Source organism: Ammospiza nelsoni, chromosome 22 (assembly GCF_027579445.1).
Source record: "Ammospiza nelsoni isolate bAmmNel1 chromosome 22, bAmmNel1.pri, whole genome shotgun sequence".
In the NCBI taxonomy this organism is placed as follows: Eukaryota; Metazoa; Chordata; class Aves; order Passeriformes; family Passerellidae; genus Ammospiza; species Ammospiza nelsoni.
The window spans coordinates 5,587,037-5,603,625 of NC_080654.1; the positions used below are offsets into that span (position 1 = coordinate 5,587,037).

At 46.5% G+C, this 16,589-nt stretch overlaps 2 protein-coding genes across 4 annotated transcripts in view; both read left to right on the top strand.

The window, feature by feature from the left end:
• Positions 1-9,166, top strand: part of EIF4G3 (eukaryotic translation initiation factor 4 gamma 3) — a 146,023-nt gene extending 136,857 nt beyond the window's left edge. For all 3 annotated transcript variants that reach the window (XM_059487645.1, XM_059487646.1, XM_059487647.1), the window contains exons 30-35: positions 911-992; positions 2,794-2,892; positions 3,664-3,810; positions 4,880-4,961; positions 6,237-6,383; positions 7,261-9,166. In XM_059487645.1, coding sequence (XP_059343628.1) covers positions 911-992; positions 2,794-2,892; positions 3,664-3,810; positions 4,880-4,961; positions 6,237-6,383; positions 7,261-7,442 — 739 coding nt within the window. In that variant the 3' untranslated portion in view covers positions 7,443-9,166. The remainder of the gene's footprint in view (positions 1-910; positions 993-2,793; positions 2,893-3,663; positions 3,811-4,879; positions 4,962-6,236; positions 6,384-7,260) is intronic.
• A 233-nt stretch (positions 9,167-9,399) lies between these two features.
• Positions 9,400-16,589, top strand: part of HP1BP3 (heterochromatin protein 1 binding protein 3) — a 29,598-nt gene continuing 22,408 nt past the window's right edge. The window contains exon 1 of the mRNA XM_059487651.1: positions 9,400-9,995. The gene's annotated coding sequence lies outside the window, so the exon portion shown is untranslated. The remainder of the gene's footprint in view (positions 9,996-16,589) is intronic.

Genomic DNA, 16,589 nt, shown 5'->3' on the forward strand with positions numbered 1-16,589 from the left:
GAGAGCTCTGCTGGGAAGGGAGCTTGGTGTTTTCACCCTTGGAGAAGGGTTTTATCCATAAAACTGCTGTTGGTTCCAGCTAAAAATACCCCAGTGCTGTAGAGTGGGGTGATTTGGGAGCACAGAGGCTCTGGGAATTGCACTTGCAGAGAGTGAGGCATTCTAGAAGGTCAGAGGGTAACTGAAGGAGGGCTGGGCTGGGTGGGATGTTGGAATAAATTCCCCTCTCTGTGAGGGTGAGGAGGCCTTGGCATAGCTTGCTCAGAGCAGCTGTGTCTGCCTCATCCCTGGAGGGGTTCAAGGCCAGGCTGGATGGGCTTGGAGCAGCCTGGGACAGTGGAAGGTGTCCCTGCCCAAACTGGGATTCCATGTCTCTACCACCTGGGCACTGCCTTAAACGGGCACAAAACCTTGTCTGCAAGACCAGAAACCATTTCCTGGACCAGAATTCCAGTATTTTCTATATGTCCTTACATATCTGGGGATTAACTGTGAACCAGTTCAATGGTTCCTATTTCTCTTAGTTCCAGCTGAGCTTAAAAATACCCCCGTGCTGTAGAGTGGAGTGATTTGGGAGCACAGTATGTTAAGAAAATAGCAGTCTTTTCCCTCTACCCAAGTGTAGCATTCCACAAAAATGAGTGGATTTGACATAAATATAAAATATTTTTTGATGTAAAATTCAAATCTTTGTAATTAGCCCTGTAGTGACAAGGTCACTGCATCACTAAATGTTTTATCAGCAGTGCTGGATTAATCAAATCCTTCCTCCCTGGCAGAAGTTTAAAGATGATTTCCTGCTTCAGTTTGGTCACTGGTTTTCTGGATTTGCATCCCAAAATTATAACAGAAAATTATAACAGAAGTCCTAAATTATAACAGAAAAACACCTGTTTTTCTTTCATTCTAGAGAATTTAGCAAACCCTTGCTTCCTGTGGGAAGAGCCGGCGTCTTGCTTGCTGAAATCTTGCACCTTCTATGCAAACAAATGGTGAGTGCCTGGTGCTGTGTCCTCCAGAGGGAGGAGTGGATGCAGCGCTCGTGTTCATGCATGAAACCTTCACCATTCCCACCTGAGGACATTTAGGGATGGGCCAGCCAGTCCAGCTAACTTAGGAACTCTGCCTCGCACCCCCAGTTTCCAAGCAACCCTTAGGAGGTTCCAAAAAGTTGAGTTAACTTTTTGTTTTCTCATCACTTTTCCCTTTTGCAGGTACCTTTGCACCTGGCTTCTCCCAGAAGCTAAGAGTGCTGAAATACTGCAAGAGGGACATGCTCAAGGGATTTCTGGGCTGAGCAGAAGCAGCAAGTGCCGGGAATCTTGCGAGAGAACTGTTCTTGCAGACCGGAGAGGTTCTCAGGGTTCGGATAAGCTGCGATGGCCTCAGACTGCTGTGTGCTTATCCAAACTAAAGCTGCGACTCTCGAGGTTCACCCAGCACTGGGGTAGTGACACCTCCTCACCCCGGGACTCCCAGAGCTCTCTTTCACACCTCACAGCTGCGTGTCCAACCAGTTTGGTGGTTTCCCTATAACTCATCTCCATTTTTTTGTCTTTTTTTTTTTTTTTTTTTTGGGGGGGTTTTTTTTGTGATTCAGCTGAATCCTGCACTTTGGATAGTGTCTATTTTCCAACCCTGTAAAATCCCTCACTTGCCTTTTTTTTTTTTTTTTTTTTTTTTTTTTTTTTTTTTTTTTTTTTTTTCCAAGCATGCATTCAAGTAAGGTTGAATGTTCCAGGAGCATTTCAGTCCAACAGTGCAAAGAGTGACTTTTTATTTATTTATTTTAGTCTTGTGCTTGTTTGGACAGTCGACTTCCTTTTTTTTTTTTAACTATTCTGTGAAAGAAAAGCTGCTGTGCTCTGGGTGTGGAAGCACAGCCTTGGGTCTCTGTTTCTGCCACAGCTTTCTGATCAGATCTTGTCCAGTCCAAGACTTGGACTCGGGTATTTCAGCATAACATCAGCCATCTAACCCAGATCTTGGTGGATCAGAGCAGGAACTATGCACAGTTGGCTCTTAACAACCTGTATTGTAAACTGAAAGTTGTAATCTGCTTTGTAAACTGAAAATCAGGCAGCATTTCTCAGCTTGGCTTAGGCTACCCAGTGATCTCCTGTGAGCAGGTGCTGTAAGGTGAAACTTTGGCAAAGCATTTGGGTGAAAAGAGCTGGTTGTGCTCAGCATTTTTATTCTTGTCAGAACTGTGTGTGTCAGAACTGTGCTCTCTGAGGCAGGAGGCTCAAAGGTCAGTGTGACATTAGAGGCTGCAAAAGGCTGAACTGTCTGTGCTCAAGGGCACTGCTCTCAAGGTTTGCATAAACTCGAGGAACTGAAGAGAGGATTTGGGATTCTGTGCCTGAATTTGAGGCTGAAAACAGCTGAGTAAATGAGGAGTTTTCTCAAAGGAGCAAATTGCCAGAGCCTTACTGTCAAGGCAAGGGAGTGTGTGATGGAGTAATTTAGGAGAAGGGTTTGAATCAGGTGTGGAAGGTGCCCTGTCCCAGTGTCACTGCTCAGGGTGACCTCGGCGCTCGCTGCGACCCCCCCGTGTCACTCCTGCCTTGCCCACCTGACCAGATGTGCATTCCTGGGGACTGCACATGTGGTTCCTCTGCAGCACATGTGGTTCCTCCTGCACGGGCTCTCCAGATGTTCTCACTCGTTGCTGGGTGTTTGTTGGGTGGCTGAAGTGTCCTTTATTCCTCCTGACACAGCTGCACCACTCCGGCCCCTGTGAGCTGCCAGGTGTCCCTCAGCTCTTTAAAGGGACAAACTCTTGTGTTTCAGAGCCATAAGAAAGTGGGAGCCTTATGGAGGGAGTCTGGCCTCAGTTGGAAGGACTACTTGCCCGAAGGGGAGGATGTACATACCTTTCTCATGGAACAGGTGAGTTCAGATCAAACCCATTTGTTCATCCTCTTCCATCCCGTTCTTATGTGCAGTTGGAATTTGGGGTGAAGTGTGTCCAAGTTGGGGTAGATGATTTCAGCACCACAATGTGAAGCACAGGGAGGACAAGCCTGTCCTGGGAAAAAAACATTCAATAATGAGTTTTAGAGCAAGGACAGACAACCTGCAGAAGGGCCACAATTAATGGTAGCAGTTATTCACTCATCCCACCTTGGGTTATGGTCCTGGAGGGAGCCAGGACTGATGGAGGCACCTCACCTCCTGCTGGTGCTGCTCCTCGGGGAGTCACTGCCTCCCTTTGGAGCTTTGAGTGATCCACTGCCCTGTTGTGGCACTTTGGAAGTGCTGCAGGAAATGAAATTATTACCATGGACTGGGCCTTGCTGAGGGGACTGCAGCTCATCTGTCACAGATCTCAAGGAATTGGGGCACTGGCTGCAATTCCTTTGAGCCAGTGCCAGCTCTGGGTGTTGCATTCCAGCCCCTATAGCTCCAGCCAGGCAATGCACACTGGATTTTGTGCTGGAGCTGCCTGAGGTGCCTCCTTGTCTTTGCTGGATAATGGAGTTCCCATGTGTAAAATGCTTCCTAACCTTTGGAACAGGGAAAGTTGATATTGTAACAACAACTGAGCAAGTGAGAGATGCCAGGAAGCAGAATTAAATGTAATTTCCTACTTCAATCTGATGTAATTCAGCCTAGGAAAGTGCATTTCACTAATTGCCATCATCCCATGTGGTGTTGCAGAAGTTGGAGTTCACGGAGTCTGACTGTTCCAGTTCCTCAGAAGCACTTTCAGAGAAAGAACTGTCTGCAGAAGAGCTGAACAAGCAGCTGGAAAAACTCATTGTTGAGGACAAGGCGAATGATGAACAAATCTTTGACTGGGTAGAGGTACAAAGAGATTTTCATCCTCCCTGCAGACTGTTTTACTGCTTTTGTAAATGTGTTCTGATCTGAACATCTCAGGCTATGGGACACTGCGAGGATTTGGTTTGTGCAATCAACACTTCCAAAGAATTAAAATCTAAAATATAATCAGTATTTAAGGGTCAGTTTCAGGAAGGAAGGCTTTTAGCCATATTAACTGTGTAATCTTTTATATACTCTAGACTTTCTGACACTGAATATCCTGCTTCTGCCACTTAGTATATTTAAGATGTGCACTGCTACATCGTTTCTTCATAAAATAGGGAATTCACTATTTTTTCCCAAGATGACCTCTCCAAATTTCCTGCTGAAAAACATCCTGGGCAGTCACTGAGAGCACCTTTGCCCAGTGCACTGGGCCAGACACTGGAAGAGAAAATAAAAAGAAAGAAAAATGGAAAAGGCCTATCAACCCATGGTCTTTGCTCTCAGTCTCTGGCTGCCTTTAACTCACATGTTTATTGTCTGTAATTATACCCAACCTCTGCATTTATATCTATGCTTGTACTAAATTTTGGTCAGGTTCAGTTCAGTTATTTCTGTGGCAGAGCAATGTGTTAGAAATGTCATTTTTCCACTGCTGTTAGAGGAGTTGAGAGTGGAATGAAAGCAGCACTGAAAATCTGGGATCACCCACAGGCTCTTTGGAGCCTTGGACAGTTTCCACCGCCATTCCCTGAATTTCTTTTACAAAACAAACAATCTCCACCCAAGGAGCACGCTGTAAAGTTTGTTGGAAAAGCCCAAAACTCTTTGAGACTGTTGAGGGCGTTGCAGGAGTGTGGTGGGTTTGGTTCTGCACACAAACAGCTCCTTGAGGGAGGTGCTCAGTGGCACAGGGATCCCAAGGGATGGGATCTTGCTGCTGATGTCCCTGAGGGAGCTCCAGGGGGTGAGTGGGGAGCTGAGGGTTGCAGGGCTGAGCTGGGTTTGTGCCACAGCAGCAGCTGAGCCTGGACTTGCTGCCAGGCTCAGCTCTGGAGTTTTGCAGTCCTGCAGTGTTTTTAACTGCTCCATTTCCTCTTGATTGCAGGCTAATCTAGATGAAAGCCAGATGAGTTCACCTACATTCCTTAGAGCTTTAATGACAGCAGTTTGTAAAGCAGCTATTATAGGTGAGTAACTTGCAGTGTAAACACCACACAAACCAAACCTGCAAAGAATTATTTGGTATTTTTGAGGTTTATATCACATTTCCCTGGCCAAGGCTTTTCCATCATTTGGGATTGTGCCTGAGAGTAGGGTGTCCCTTCCCTTCTTTGCTGGGTATGGTGTTCCTGAGGTGCCCCTGGTGTGAGCAGGGCTCTCAGACAGCTCTGGGTAGTGCCAGGTTCTTCATTGATTTTCTTAATGTAGGTGGAAATGACTGAGATCACCATCCAGGCAATGAACATTTCCACTCCTGTGCCAGCAAAGATGTGTGGGCAGCCAGTGTGGGCAGTGGGAGAGAAGCCAGGCTGGGGCTCAGGCTTGTGAGAGTTTTATATCCAAAGTTTCACTTTTGGAAAGATGGTTTCTGTGCATTTTCCAGCTGGAAGCACAGGGAAGGAAAGGCTCCCAAGCCAGACATGTGAGCCTCAAGCCCTCAGTGGGGGTTGAGTAAAGCACTGCAGGCAGAAACATCTGCTCAGTTCACTTGGTTTTCTTTAACTTTACTGTTGGCATCTGGCACAGCAAAAAGTGGTGCTTGTAAAGGCTCTGGTTCTGCTCTGAGCTGTGATTTAGGGGAGGACAGGCTGGATTCCACCAGTGAGGGAGGGGAGGGACAGCCCAGCTCCTTCCTCTCGCTGGGAACACAGCCTTGCTCGTGCCACCTAGTGTTAACAGAGACACGACACAGGACTTCATTTCCAAGGCTGTTGTGTAAGGAAAATCATCCTCTGGTTCAAATTTTGGCCTTGCCTCTGAGTTTTTTTCTTTTGTTTTCAAAATATCACTTAATTGGGTTGCATGATCTACTTGAAAGCTGCTGAATAATTTGTTCTTGTGGCTGATGGACTTCTAATGCGTATTTTTATACATTCACTATTTCCTATATCATGTGCAAATTATGATTTCTGTTTCTGCCCTGGTATTTTTAGAAAAAAAATTTCTAAAAACCTTTTTAATGCAGTTGCCTCTGGAGACACCATTTGCACTGCAAAGTGAGGTTGTGCTGCTGCTGCTTGTGTTAGAGCTGGGGTCACTGCAGGCAGTGAATGTGGGGAGCTGTAAGGACCAAGACTTCCAGAAACAGCCATTAATCAAAAATACTTGCTGTTTCTTCTCATCCTCCTTTTCTCTCCACTCCAAACTGTGTTTATGATTGCAGTTTGCATTAGTAAAGGCAGTCAAAGAGCTGTCCCTGTTGCCATGTGGTAGCTGACCCTGCTTTCTCCTCCTCCCCTCAGCGGACTCTTCCAGCTTCCGAGTGGACACTGCTGTTATCAAACAGAGAGTGCCCATCCTACTCAAGTACCTGGACTCAGACACAGAGAAGGAACTACAAGCACTTTATGCACTACAAGCATCAATAGTAAAACTTGATCAACCTCCTAGTAAGTGTTGCCTCTGTGCTGGGGATTTGAGCCTGGATAAGGGCTGGGGGGTTCTGTGGGAGATGGGAAGAGGATGAGGATGTATTTTCCTTACCTTTGTAGGTAGCAGATGAGAGAAGCTGGTGAGGGTGGGTTCAGCTTGTCCAGATCCCAGATTTTTAGAGCAGCTCAAGTTCCCAAATGCTTGGCCAGAGGCTGGCTCTTCTTCTGGTTGTTCTGTGAGCAGCTACACAGAAGGAAGGACAAAGCTCTGTTGATAAAAAGAGAGCAAAAAAGAGCAGTAAAAAAAAAATCTGCAGAGTTTTCAGTACCTGGGATGCAATGAGAACTGCATTGCTACTCCACAGATGTCTGTGGGCTTGGAGGGAATAAATGAGCTGGTCAACTGATGAGTTTTGTCCCAGAGATGCTACAGAAAACCCTTGTGGGACAAGAGGCAAGGGAGTAGCCAAAGAAGCAGGGATTCCCAGGGAATCTGCAGCACAAAATCCGGGAATGCCTCAAAACATCCAACATGATCATCCTTAGTGCCCTTTATGACATTAGTTGGGCATTATCTCTCCTGATGAGCCACAAAAATCCAGGGCTGGAGGGAATCCAGCCATGTGGTGCAGAGGAGATCCTGCTTGCAGGCAGTCCCTAGATAACATATTGATAACAGAATCCCACAGCTGCTTTCCCAGCTTCCCCTCTCCTCTGACAGTGTCAAGGGGTCAGTTTTCCCCCTACCTGAGTGTGAGCAGCCAAAGCAATAACTGAGTGAGAGCTCTGTGTTTCCCTTGTCTCTCCCATCATCTCCCGTGCCAAGAGGTCGCGTTAATCCCTTTATGTGCAGCCAGGGCTGACAGATGTTGGTGCCTTTATCCCATTACTGCAGATTTGTTGCGGATGTTTTTCGATTGCCTGTATGACGAGGAGGTCATTTCAGAGGATGCCTTCTACAAGTGGGAGAGCAGCAAGGACCCGGCGGAGCAGAACGGGAAAGGAGTAGCGCTCAAATCCGTCACGGCGTTCTTCACGTGGCTACGGGAGGCCGAAGAGGAGTCAGAGGATAATTAAAACTTAAAAAAAAATACAGATTTAAAACAAACAAACAAAAAAAAAAGAAACAATTTAAGTATTTTTTTAAAAAGTTTCACGTCTTCGCCAATCACAGTGCAGCAAGGCCAATTCTCTCTCGCAGACCCCCCTTGCCCCACACACGCACGAGTGGGAGAGGTAAAACCCGATAAACACCGAGGTGATCATGGAGGCAAAAAGGTACTTGAAAACAAACCCACAAAAAGTAAACTTCAAACCTGAGGGCGGGAGCACTAAACCAAAATACATGTATTATTTATAGAAAATATTTTCTGTTTTAATCTTTTTCTTTTCTTTTTAAACAAGGACTCATACTTAGGAAAACACACAGCGAAACAAATCTGTTTAGCAAAAACAAGTTGAAAACTTTTAATTTATTATTTTAAGGACTGCAAATGCCAGTGTAATTTTTAAATTTGCAGTTTCTGTAAACAAATTGTATAATAGAACAAAAGCAAAGAAATAAATTTCCCTCCCCTTCATACGCACCTCAGTTTTGTTTCAAAGCATGATAAATCAACAAAACTTTGAAGGGGGTTGGGGTGAGCTAGATGAGGACAAGATCAATTTTTTTTTTATTGTCATCAGATTTTTCTGCCTGCCTCTCAGCTTGCTTCAGAAATTTAAAAAGAAAATAGTAATCAAACCATACATAACCTTGGATCGGAAGAAAAATGCATTTGAGAAAACCGCTGCGGACCAGAGTGCTCCGAAAATAACTCACTGAAAACCGTGCTACCCCGGGGAAAAAAGTACTAGTGATACTTTGAGAACCTTTAGAGCAACTTTAAGGCTTGTAAATACATAGAACAAATATTTAAAAAAAAAAAAAAAAAAAAAAAGAAAGAAATTGACTCAATACTATTTCTTTTCACTTTCAAAATATAAAGAACAAAATAAAGACAAACATTGCAAGTTTAAAAGAAATTAAAACGACTTCTCCTTTGACAGCTGCTGAATGTGTGCACCATCCTGAGCGGTGCTGGCTTCCTTGGCATGCCGTAGGTCCTCGGGCCCAAATTGTGTAAATATAGTGTGTGTCTGTGTGTGACTACCAAAAATGAAGGGTGAGAGCAATTGTTAAAAAAAGGAAAATACAAAACAAGGGGATGCTGTTGTGCCGAGAAGGCCCCTGGCCAAGGAGCAGCCAGTGGTGGCTGCGGGGCCGAGCGGGAGCGGTTGGTTCCCGAGGCTGGGACATGGTGACCTCAGGGCGGACGTGGCCGAGCCCAGCTGGGTCTCTGTGACGTGGATCAGTGGGGACTGTGACCCTGGCAGCTCTGGAGGCCACAGCTGTGAGAGCCGAGATCCGACAGCCCACGCCAGGAGGGTGCAGGATGGAGGAGCAGCGTTGCCCACCTGGCACTGCCCAAGTGCCAACATGGCCAGGGCACAGCCACAGCCATGGGAGCCCTTCCCGTGCCCAGCCAGACCCGGGCTGCTGCTCCAGACCCAGCTGCTGCCACCCAAGATGACCTCACTGAGAGAATCACCTGCCATCAAGGACTCTGCAATGTGGTTTGTGAACTGTGGGCCATGGACCGTGAGTAACCTGTGGAGCATTTGCTGGGGGTGTCTGCAGCACTGACTGCTCACATGATGCTGTCTTTTTCTTTCCAGCTGCTAAATCACTTCTTTAAAAAAAAAAAAAAACAACAACAAAAAGAAACAAAAAAAAAAAAAAAAAAAAAAAAGGGAAGAAAGCCTACAAATACATTACTTTCCTAATCTTACTTTTACATGTAAACAATTGCTGTACTTGCCTGAGGATGTGATTTGATCACCACGGGGAAGGGAGGAGGTGCCTGGTTGTGGCCAGAGGGGAGAGGTCCATGAGACACTTTCCCTGTTAATGTTCCACCCCATGAATCTGAGCTAGAGAATCCATGGCCTAAAACACTAGAGCATTGTTTGGTTATTTTTTTTTTAGTAACAATAAAACACTTTTCTCTGATGTTTTGTTAAAAAAAAAGAAAAAAAAGAAAAAATATTCTCACCATTACTGTATGCTCATGTATCTGCCTGTACCACATCCACGGCCTCGCTGTTGGGCCCAGAGGTTTGGATGGGCTCTCAAGGTCTCCAAAAGGTCTGTCCCCATGGAACCCCCACCCACAGGGCTCCAGGGGTGTCTGTCACAGCTTTGCAGAAGGTGGTGTGGGTGCTCTTCTTCCAAAAAGCTTTTTTTGACCACATGGTGGTTTGTAGCAGTTAAAGAGTTGAATTAAATGGATGCCAGTTTGTATGGAAATAAGGGTAAATATTGCCAAGTTGGTGTGGGCAAATGATGGAATTCCTCTCAGGGTGGGCAGTGTCAGAGCCTGCTGGGAATGTGAGTGTGCAACAGCTGTGCAAAGACTGATTTCTCTCTCATTGCCTTGGATTGGAAAGGACAGACTTGCTGCAGAGCCTTTGAACAGCCCTGTGGATCCCTGAGTGTGTCAGGGCTGGGGAATCTCTCTGGGGAGCTGGAACCTTCTGGCTGAAAGAGTTGGAAAAGCACTGCCTGGAGGGAATGGGAATTGCCAGCAGGTGGGTACAGGTGAGGTGAGAAAATCTTTCCCCTTTTTGTTAGAGCATTTAATGATGTTCCAGGGGGTGAGAACTTACCCTATTAGTGTCTTGCAAAGGCCTGGAAGGGACTTCTCAGAGATTTTCACAAGAGGTTTTTCAGAATTACCCAAAGATGGATTTGCAGCATGGCAGGGTTTGGCATCTGAAGTTAAATCAGTTCAGCTGCACGCTGGATGCTGTGAGCAGTTCATGCACAAGGCCTTGAGGGCTCCAGCTGTGGGTGTGTCACCTGAAGTGTCAGCTTCCCAACAATGTCACTGCAAGGAGCAGAACTCCTGACTCCTTCCTCTGCTCCTCTTGTGCTCTGTGCCATGCATTTACTGCACCCAGTTGCTTTCCAGGAAAGCAGTTCACCAGTTTCCTTCTAGGAAAGGAAAACAGGTTTGCAGGTGGTTGTGGCTCCTCAGGATACGGCTTATGAAAGATCTTTGGAACCAGTTTCTTGTGAAGGGTGTTAAAATACAAAAAACCTGTAAGGTATATGAAATAGAAAAGGGAATTATTAATTAAAACAGGTTCCCATGGAATGCAATTTGCAGGAGCCTCATTTTGTGTAAGTGAGGAGAGATGAGCTGTGGTCTTTGGCCCTATCCTGCAGCAAAGCCTCAGCAGGGAGGGCAGCAGGTTACACCAAGGATACTGCAGATTATGCTGAGGGGTTTTCTCCTACTCTTGATCTATTGAAACACATCTTGTGTGCAGGGGGTTAAGGCAGCTCAGCATGGAAGAGCAGCATTAGAACCATTTCTGCTGCTGGGAACCCTTCATTTCCCAAGGCTGGGGCACTGTGACAAGCACAGGCAAGGAGCAGAGGCATTGCTTTCATCCCTGTTTATTACTGAGAATGTCCCCTAACCTGAAGCCCCCAAACAGCACATTTTCAGGCCAGATGTCCACCTAAGGCTGGTTTCTTTCTAGGAAAGGGTTTTCAGAACAGGATCAGCCATTTCTGGGAATGAGGTCAGGAAATACACTGATCCTGGATGCTGTGCTCTCTGCTTGTGTCAACATGTTCAGCTTTTACCTTATTTTCCAACAAAGCCTCAGGTCCAGGAGCAGACCTTGGTGTGTATGGAAGTGTCTTTTCAAAGAATCCTAGAAAATGCTGGGTAGGAAGGGACCCATCAGCATCACTGAGTCCAGCTCCTGTGGGTTTTTTCCTGGGTTCAGCCCTCCCTGGTGCAGAATGTGATAGGCCACATGGCAAGAGAGGCTCAGGAGAAGGGATTCCTCTGCAGGGGTGGTTTTTAGTGTGCACAAAGCAGGTTTAAGCCAGCAGTAACTTAGATCAGTTGTTGCTGTGACCCACAGAGCTTTTGTTCCAACCCTATATCTTGTTTTTACTGAGAAAGGAAAAGCAGAGTCTCTCAAAAGTCCTCTTAACTTGTTGAGCATTCTGAAAACATTTAAAGCCAATTGCAGATGTTGGCCTCTCATTGCCAGAGGGTGGCTGTGATTGATCTGATGCATTTGCTCCCATGATGACTTGTTGGTAGACACCCCTGGCTGCTTTGTCAGAAGTGTCCTGAGCAGAGCAGAGAAGCTGCCAGCTAGGCCTGTATGCTTGGTTTCTTTCACAGATTCTAGAAGGTTTAACTTTGGGGGCAGAAAGCTCAAAACCAGCCCTCCCAGAATGCTTTTGTGCCCTTAGAGCCAACAGCTCTGGCCCTGAGGCGCTGAACCACCTGGAGGAGAGCTGGCTGCAGGTCATTGTGAGGGTGAGATGCTGTGTGGTTGGAGCTGGGCCAGGAGTGCTGGGCTCTACCTGGGGGTGAGTCCTTTGGGAGGTGTTTGGGCTGGCAAATGCTCCAAGCTCCTGCTTCTCCCACTCAGGATGGGAACTGGAACTCAGCCTTTCTGCTCTTTGGAAGGTGCTGGCCTGGGAGCTGTCAGCTGAGCAGGATCTGCAGCCAAGCAGCACCAGCAGGAGCCTGAGCTCTTCACACACCGCTGGCTTTTCATGAGGTGCCAGCCCTGAGGTTTGCACAAGGCCCCACACGCTGACAGAAACTCCAGGTTTGCTGTGCCTGGAGCCAATTGCAACCTGCAACAACTGTAGGGTGGAGCCTGGGGACCAGGAGGCTTCAGCCCAGAGGATCCTGCTTGGCTTTCTTCAGATACACAACCCACAGAGAGCCACTGGAGGAAAAGCAGCAATGGGCAAAGAACAGCAGCAAGAGATTGATTAACTCAGCTCCCAGCAGCGTGACTAAATCAAATACCCAAGGAAACCTCAGGCTCTCTACCCTTGTATTTGTCAAGGGGCTCCATTTGCCACCTTTGCTGAAGTATTGTGGATCTGCAGTTTGCTGAAATAACTCCTGCTCCTTTAAACAGGGATGCTGACTGTGGAAAGTTTTGTCATGTGGCACCAGCTTCTCTTTCTCATTTCCAGCTGCTAAATTGTGCTGAAATGGCAACAGGAATAAAACCAGCTCCCACTCCATTCAGTCCTTTCCATAGGGGAATTTGTCCAAGTTGCTGGCCCAGCTGCAGGGATGGAAATGCTGTGGCTGCAAATGGGAGAGAGGGGTGTAGGCAATAGGTGTTGTTTGTCGGGAAATGTTGGTGTTGCTGAGTGAGGGGAGAGAGCAGTGAAGCTCTTGGCTGTCCTGTTGCAAGAATTAATGGCAGATGTTACCCTAAGGCAGAGTTCTACCAAGCTCCCAGGGTACAGAGCATTAGTGAGGGGAGCAGAGCCCTGGTAGAAGTGTTTTATCACAGAGTTTTGGAGAAGAGCTGCAAAGATCATCTTGGCAGATGCAGCTGGTGCATTCAGTCTCACCTGTGAAGGGACATGGGTTATCTCAGCATGCAGGGTGAGCTGCTCTGAAATAACACCTGGTACAAATGCTCTGTGACATTGCAGATGGCATGAAGTGAATAATCCACTGGTCCTGGCCACTTCCCACTCGTGTGAGAGTGCAGGGAATCACTCCCATGAAGGGAGCAGGCACTCAGCACCACCACAGCACGAATTCATGGACATGGACTCAGCTCACAGCTCTGTCCCACCCAGGGTGTTCTCCTACACACAGGGAATTTCACTCATCTCTGCAAAACAGGATTGGAGTGTTTGATCTGTTCTCCAAGGAAATGCATCTGATTCTCCAGGCCTCCTGCAGCATCACAAGGTGGATGTTCTGAGCAGGAGCTTGAGCTGCAGCTGAGACACCTCAAAAAAAAGCCAATTGACAAGATTTTCCACAGAGGGACAAGTGAGCCAGCTCTAGAGCTCTTCCAGCAAGAGCCATCACCAAAAAAGCTTTAAATTCCTGTTCAGTTGTCTTCCCAGCAAGGCTCACAGGCATGGCACTGCTCTTGTACACCACAGAGTCTAGCCAGGCTGCTTATGGTGGGGGGAGAGTGCATGTGAGGCAGCCAAAAATGAGCTTTTGTGACTGCAGAACCATTCCAGCAGGAGGTCTGGCAGCAAGTTCCTGCCTGCCCAGGTGAGGGGAGCAGCCCCTGCATGCAGCTCCTTGATTTTCATCCAAAACACGGTTTGGTTCAGAGTTAAGAAAATTCCCACTGCCAAATCTCTTACCTGTGGGGATTTGTGGTGTCCCTGTGTGCAGTGTTGGTCTTCAGCTGCTCATTCTTAGTGGAGATGTCACTTCATGTCAAAATTAGTCATTACTTAATGCCAAAAGTGGTGCAGAAAAAGAATCACAACTTCCAGCCCCTGGTCCTCCAGTGATGACAGCACCCACCTCATTAGCACTTGGGATCTATTTCAAATTTGGGTGTTTCTAGAAAAGCTGCAGCCTGTGGAGGCTGCTCAGGCAATAACATTTTCCTGCTCCACATTCCTGTTGGTTCCTGTGGTGTTTCTATTCTACACTTGCTCCAGAATGAAACCAACTTTGGTGTATTTAAGTGTATTTTTTTTCACTTGCTAAATCTGATGTAAAAAGTGAGTAGTTTGGTTTGAAAATGCATAGAGGAATGAGAGACCCCTTGGAAAGGGGGAGATGTTTGAAAAGATAAGGAAGTGTGAGAGGGGCAGTAGGGAGATCAGCTGGGAGATGTGTAGAGTGACATTGAGAAAAGTATGGAGAACTAATTATTAGGAAGTTGATAAGGAATAAAGAAATCAAAAGTGATATCTTGAAAGCCATGAAGAAGCAGAGAATATGCATTTTGGGGTTGAAAGCAGAAAAGGAGTAATTTTTGCATAGAATTAAAGGAGCTGCAGGGATGACAAGACTCTGCAGCTGAAAAAAAGATGAATTGGAAGAGAATTGTGAGTTCTGGTGATCATTAGAGATGTCTTCAGTGAAGTGAATCAGCAACAAAGTGGAAAAAGAAAAGGACTAAAAGTCTTTATTTCTACAAGACATGTAAAATGGGGAAAAAAATCCCTTAAAAAGTAAAGTAGAACTAAAAAAGCAGCTCAGGCATAAGGACAAGAATTATGTGTGTGTGTGCAGGAAGGGCAACACCACCATGTGCCAGCTCCTTGTGTAATGCTTGTTTTACTGAGGGCAGAAAGCCTCTGGAAGCTTGTGTGGGGCTCAACAAGAGAGAGACCCACATGAATGAAATGTTTGGTTCAGTGATGGGATTGCTGTGCTTGGCATCACTCCCTGTGCAGATTCACAGGGTCAAGCTGAAGAGAGCAGCAACCATCCCCTCATGGCTGGGCACAGAACCAAAACAGCCCCCTTGGATACAAAATGAGATCTGAAGGTGAAGATCTTCTCAGGGAATACTGGATTATGTGTATATGTGATATTAGATTGGTTTTTCAAAGCACAAGAAGTGAAGAAGCAGCAGCAGAACATGGAGTTTTAGGGATGAAGGAGAAAAGTGGCAGAGAAGAGCTTCCCAGTCTGGTGGTGACTAGATATGGGCTGGGCTGGAAAAAAGGCTGAAATTCCCCCTGAGCCAGGTGGACTGCAGGTCAGAAGGGTTATGATAAAAGGCTTTCTAATATAAATGTAAAAGCTGAGGTAAAAGTGGAAAAGCAGAAAATGGACAAAAACTTGGGGTCACAACACCAGAGGCAAGGCCTGAATGTGTTCAGAGCTGAAGCTTGGAGCTGCAGGTCAATGTTGGAACTGCATTTGGCAACAGAAGCACAGCAGGATGGAGAATGTATCCACAGAAGATGATTTCAGCAGGTGCACAGTTTAACAGATGTTATAAAAAAGGTAAAAATGTGGCAGATAGCTGTTAAGCCTCACAGAAGGGTGCTTATTAGATTCAAAAGTGTTCACTTTAAATATAAAATGTGGCAAAGTGGGGGAAAATGTGAGTTGGTGTTGGTGTAGGGTAGGAAAGTCAACAAAATAACCCCTGGAATGGAGTTTCCATGGGCAGATTTAAAACCTAACTCAAAGCTGTATCTAAACCAGAAACACAACAGGATCTGTGTGGACACGGTGGAAACAGTAAAACCCTGGACTGGAAATTGTGCAGTGACTCCTTGGGAACAAAAGCCACAAAAGATCACCCACAAAAATGTGTGAATGATCTGCAAGCAGCACAGCCAAAGCCCAGAGCTGTGGGGAGGCTGAGGAGAGCTCGAAGGGACAGCAAGGTGGAAACAAATGGAATTGATTTCAGGGAAAAAAACAGTTGGAATCTTACTAGTCCATGGCACCTATGGGCAAGAAAGGTATTGAGAAGGATTAATACTTATTAACAGTGCTTAGTACTTACTGAAAGTGTGTAATACTTATTAGAAATATTTCTGACAGTGATAGTGCTTGACACCATCACAGATAACTCTGGCAGCAGCTCCCTGCTGCAGTCTGATTCCTGGCCAACTGGATTTCCCTGTTCCTTCCTCCTGTGCTGGCTCTGAGCTTCCCACAGCTTCATTCCTGTGGAAACAGGGACACAAATGACACAAACCTGCCCAAGAAGTGGGGCAGAGGAGACAGAGCAGTGGGTGGTGATCCAAGGAATCTGCTGTGAAGGGTCTGCTCTGCCCCTCTGGCATGGATTTTGAGGTAAAAACCAGAGAAGGAGACAACAACAGCTTTTCTCCTCTGCTTGTAGCTCTGTGGCTCAGCCAACACAGGTGCTGGGGCAAAGGGAGAGCTGCTGCTCTGATTCCATCTTTTCCTTCTTGGTGTCTTAAAACTCAGTAGTAAAGGAGCCCACTCCCCCTCCTTCCCCTCTGCTCTACCTTCCCCTGCTGCCAGAGAGGCACCACAAGGGGGAAAAGCCAAAGAACACATTTTTCTGCAGTTGCACAGGGTTTGTTTCACACTCTCAGGCAAGACAGGAATGTTCAGCAAAGTGGAGCCATCTGTCTGCAGCACTGCCAGGGATCCTCTGGAGTGGAGGAGGCTGAACGGGGCCAGGCTTTGCTCACAAGCTTTTAGGAGGTGACATTCTCAGGGGTAGTAAACTTAGAGTAGTCACCTACAGGGGAAAGAGTTGGAAGAAGCTTGGGCAAGAAACAGGCATTACTGCACAAATGCAACACCTCTGCAGTGCTTTGAATGGTGTAAATGCTTCTAAATGTGCTCACAGAGGGGTTTCCCATCACAGCAGGGATAAAAGTGCCCAAATAAATGGGTAAGTGCCCATATGGTC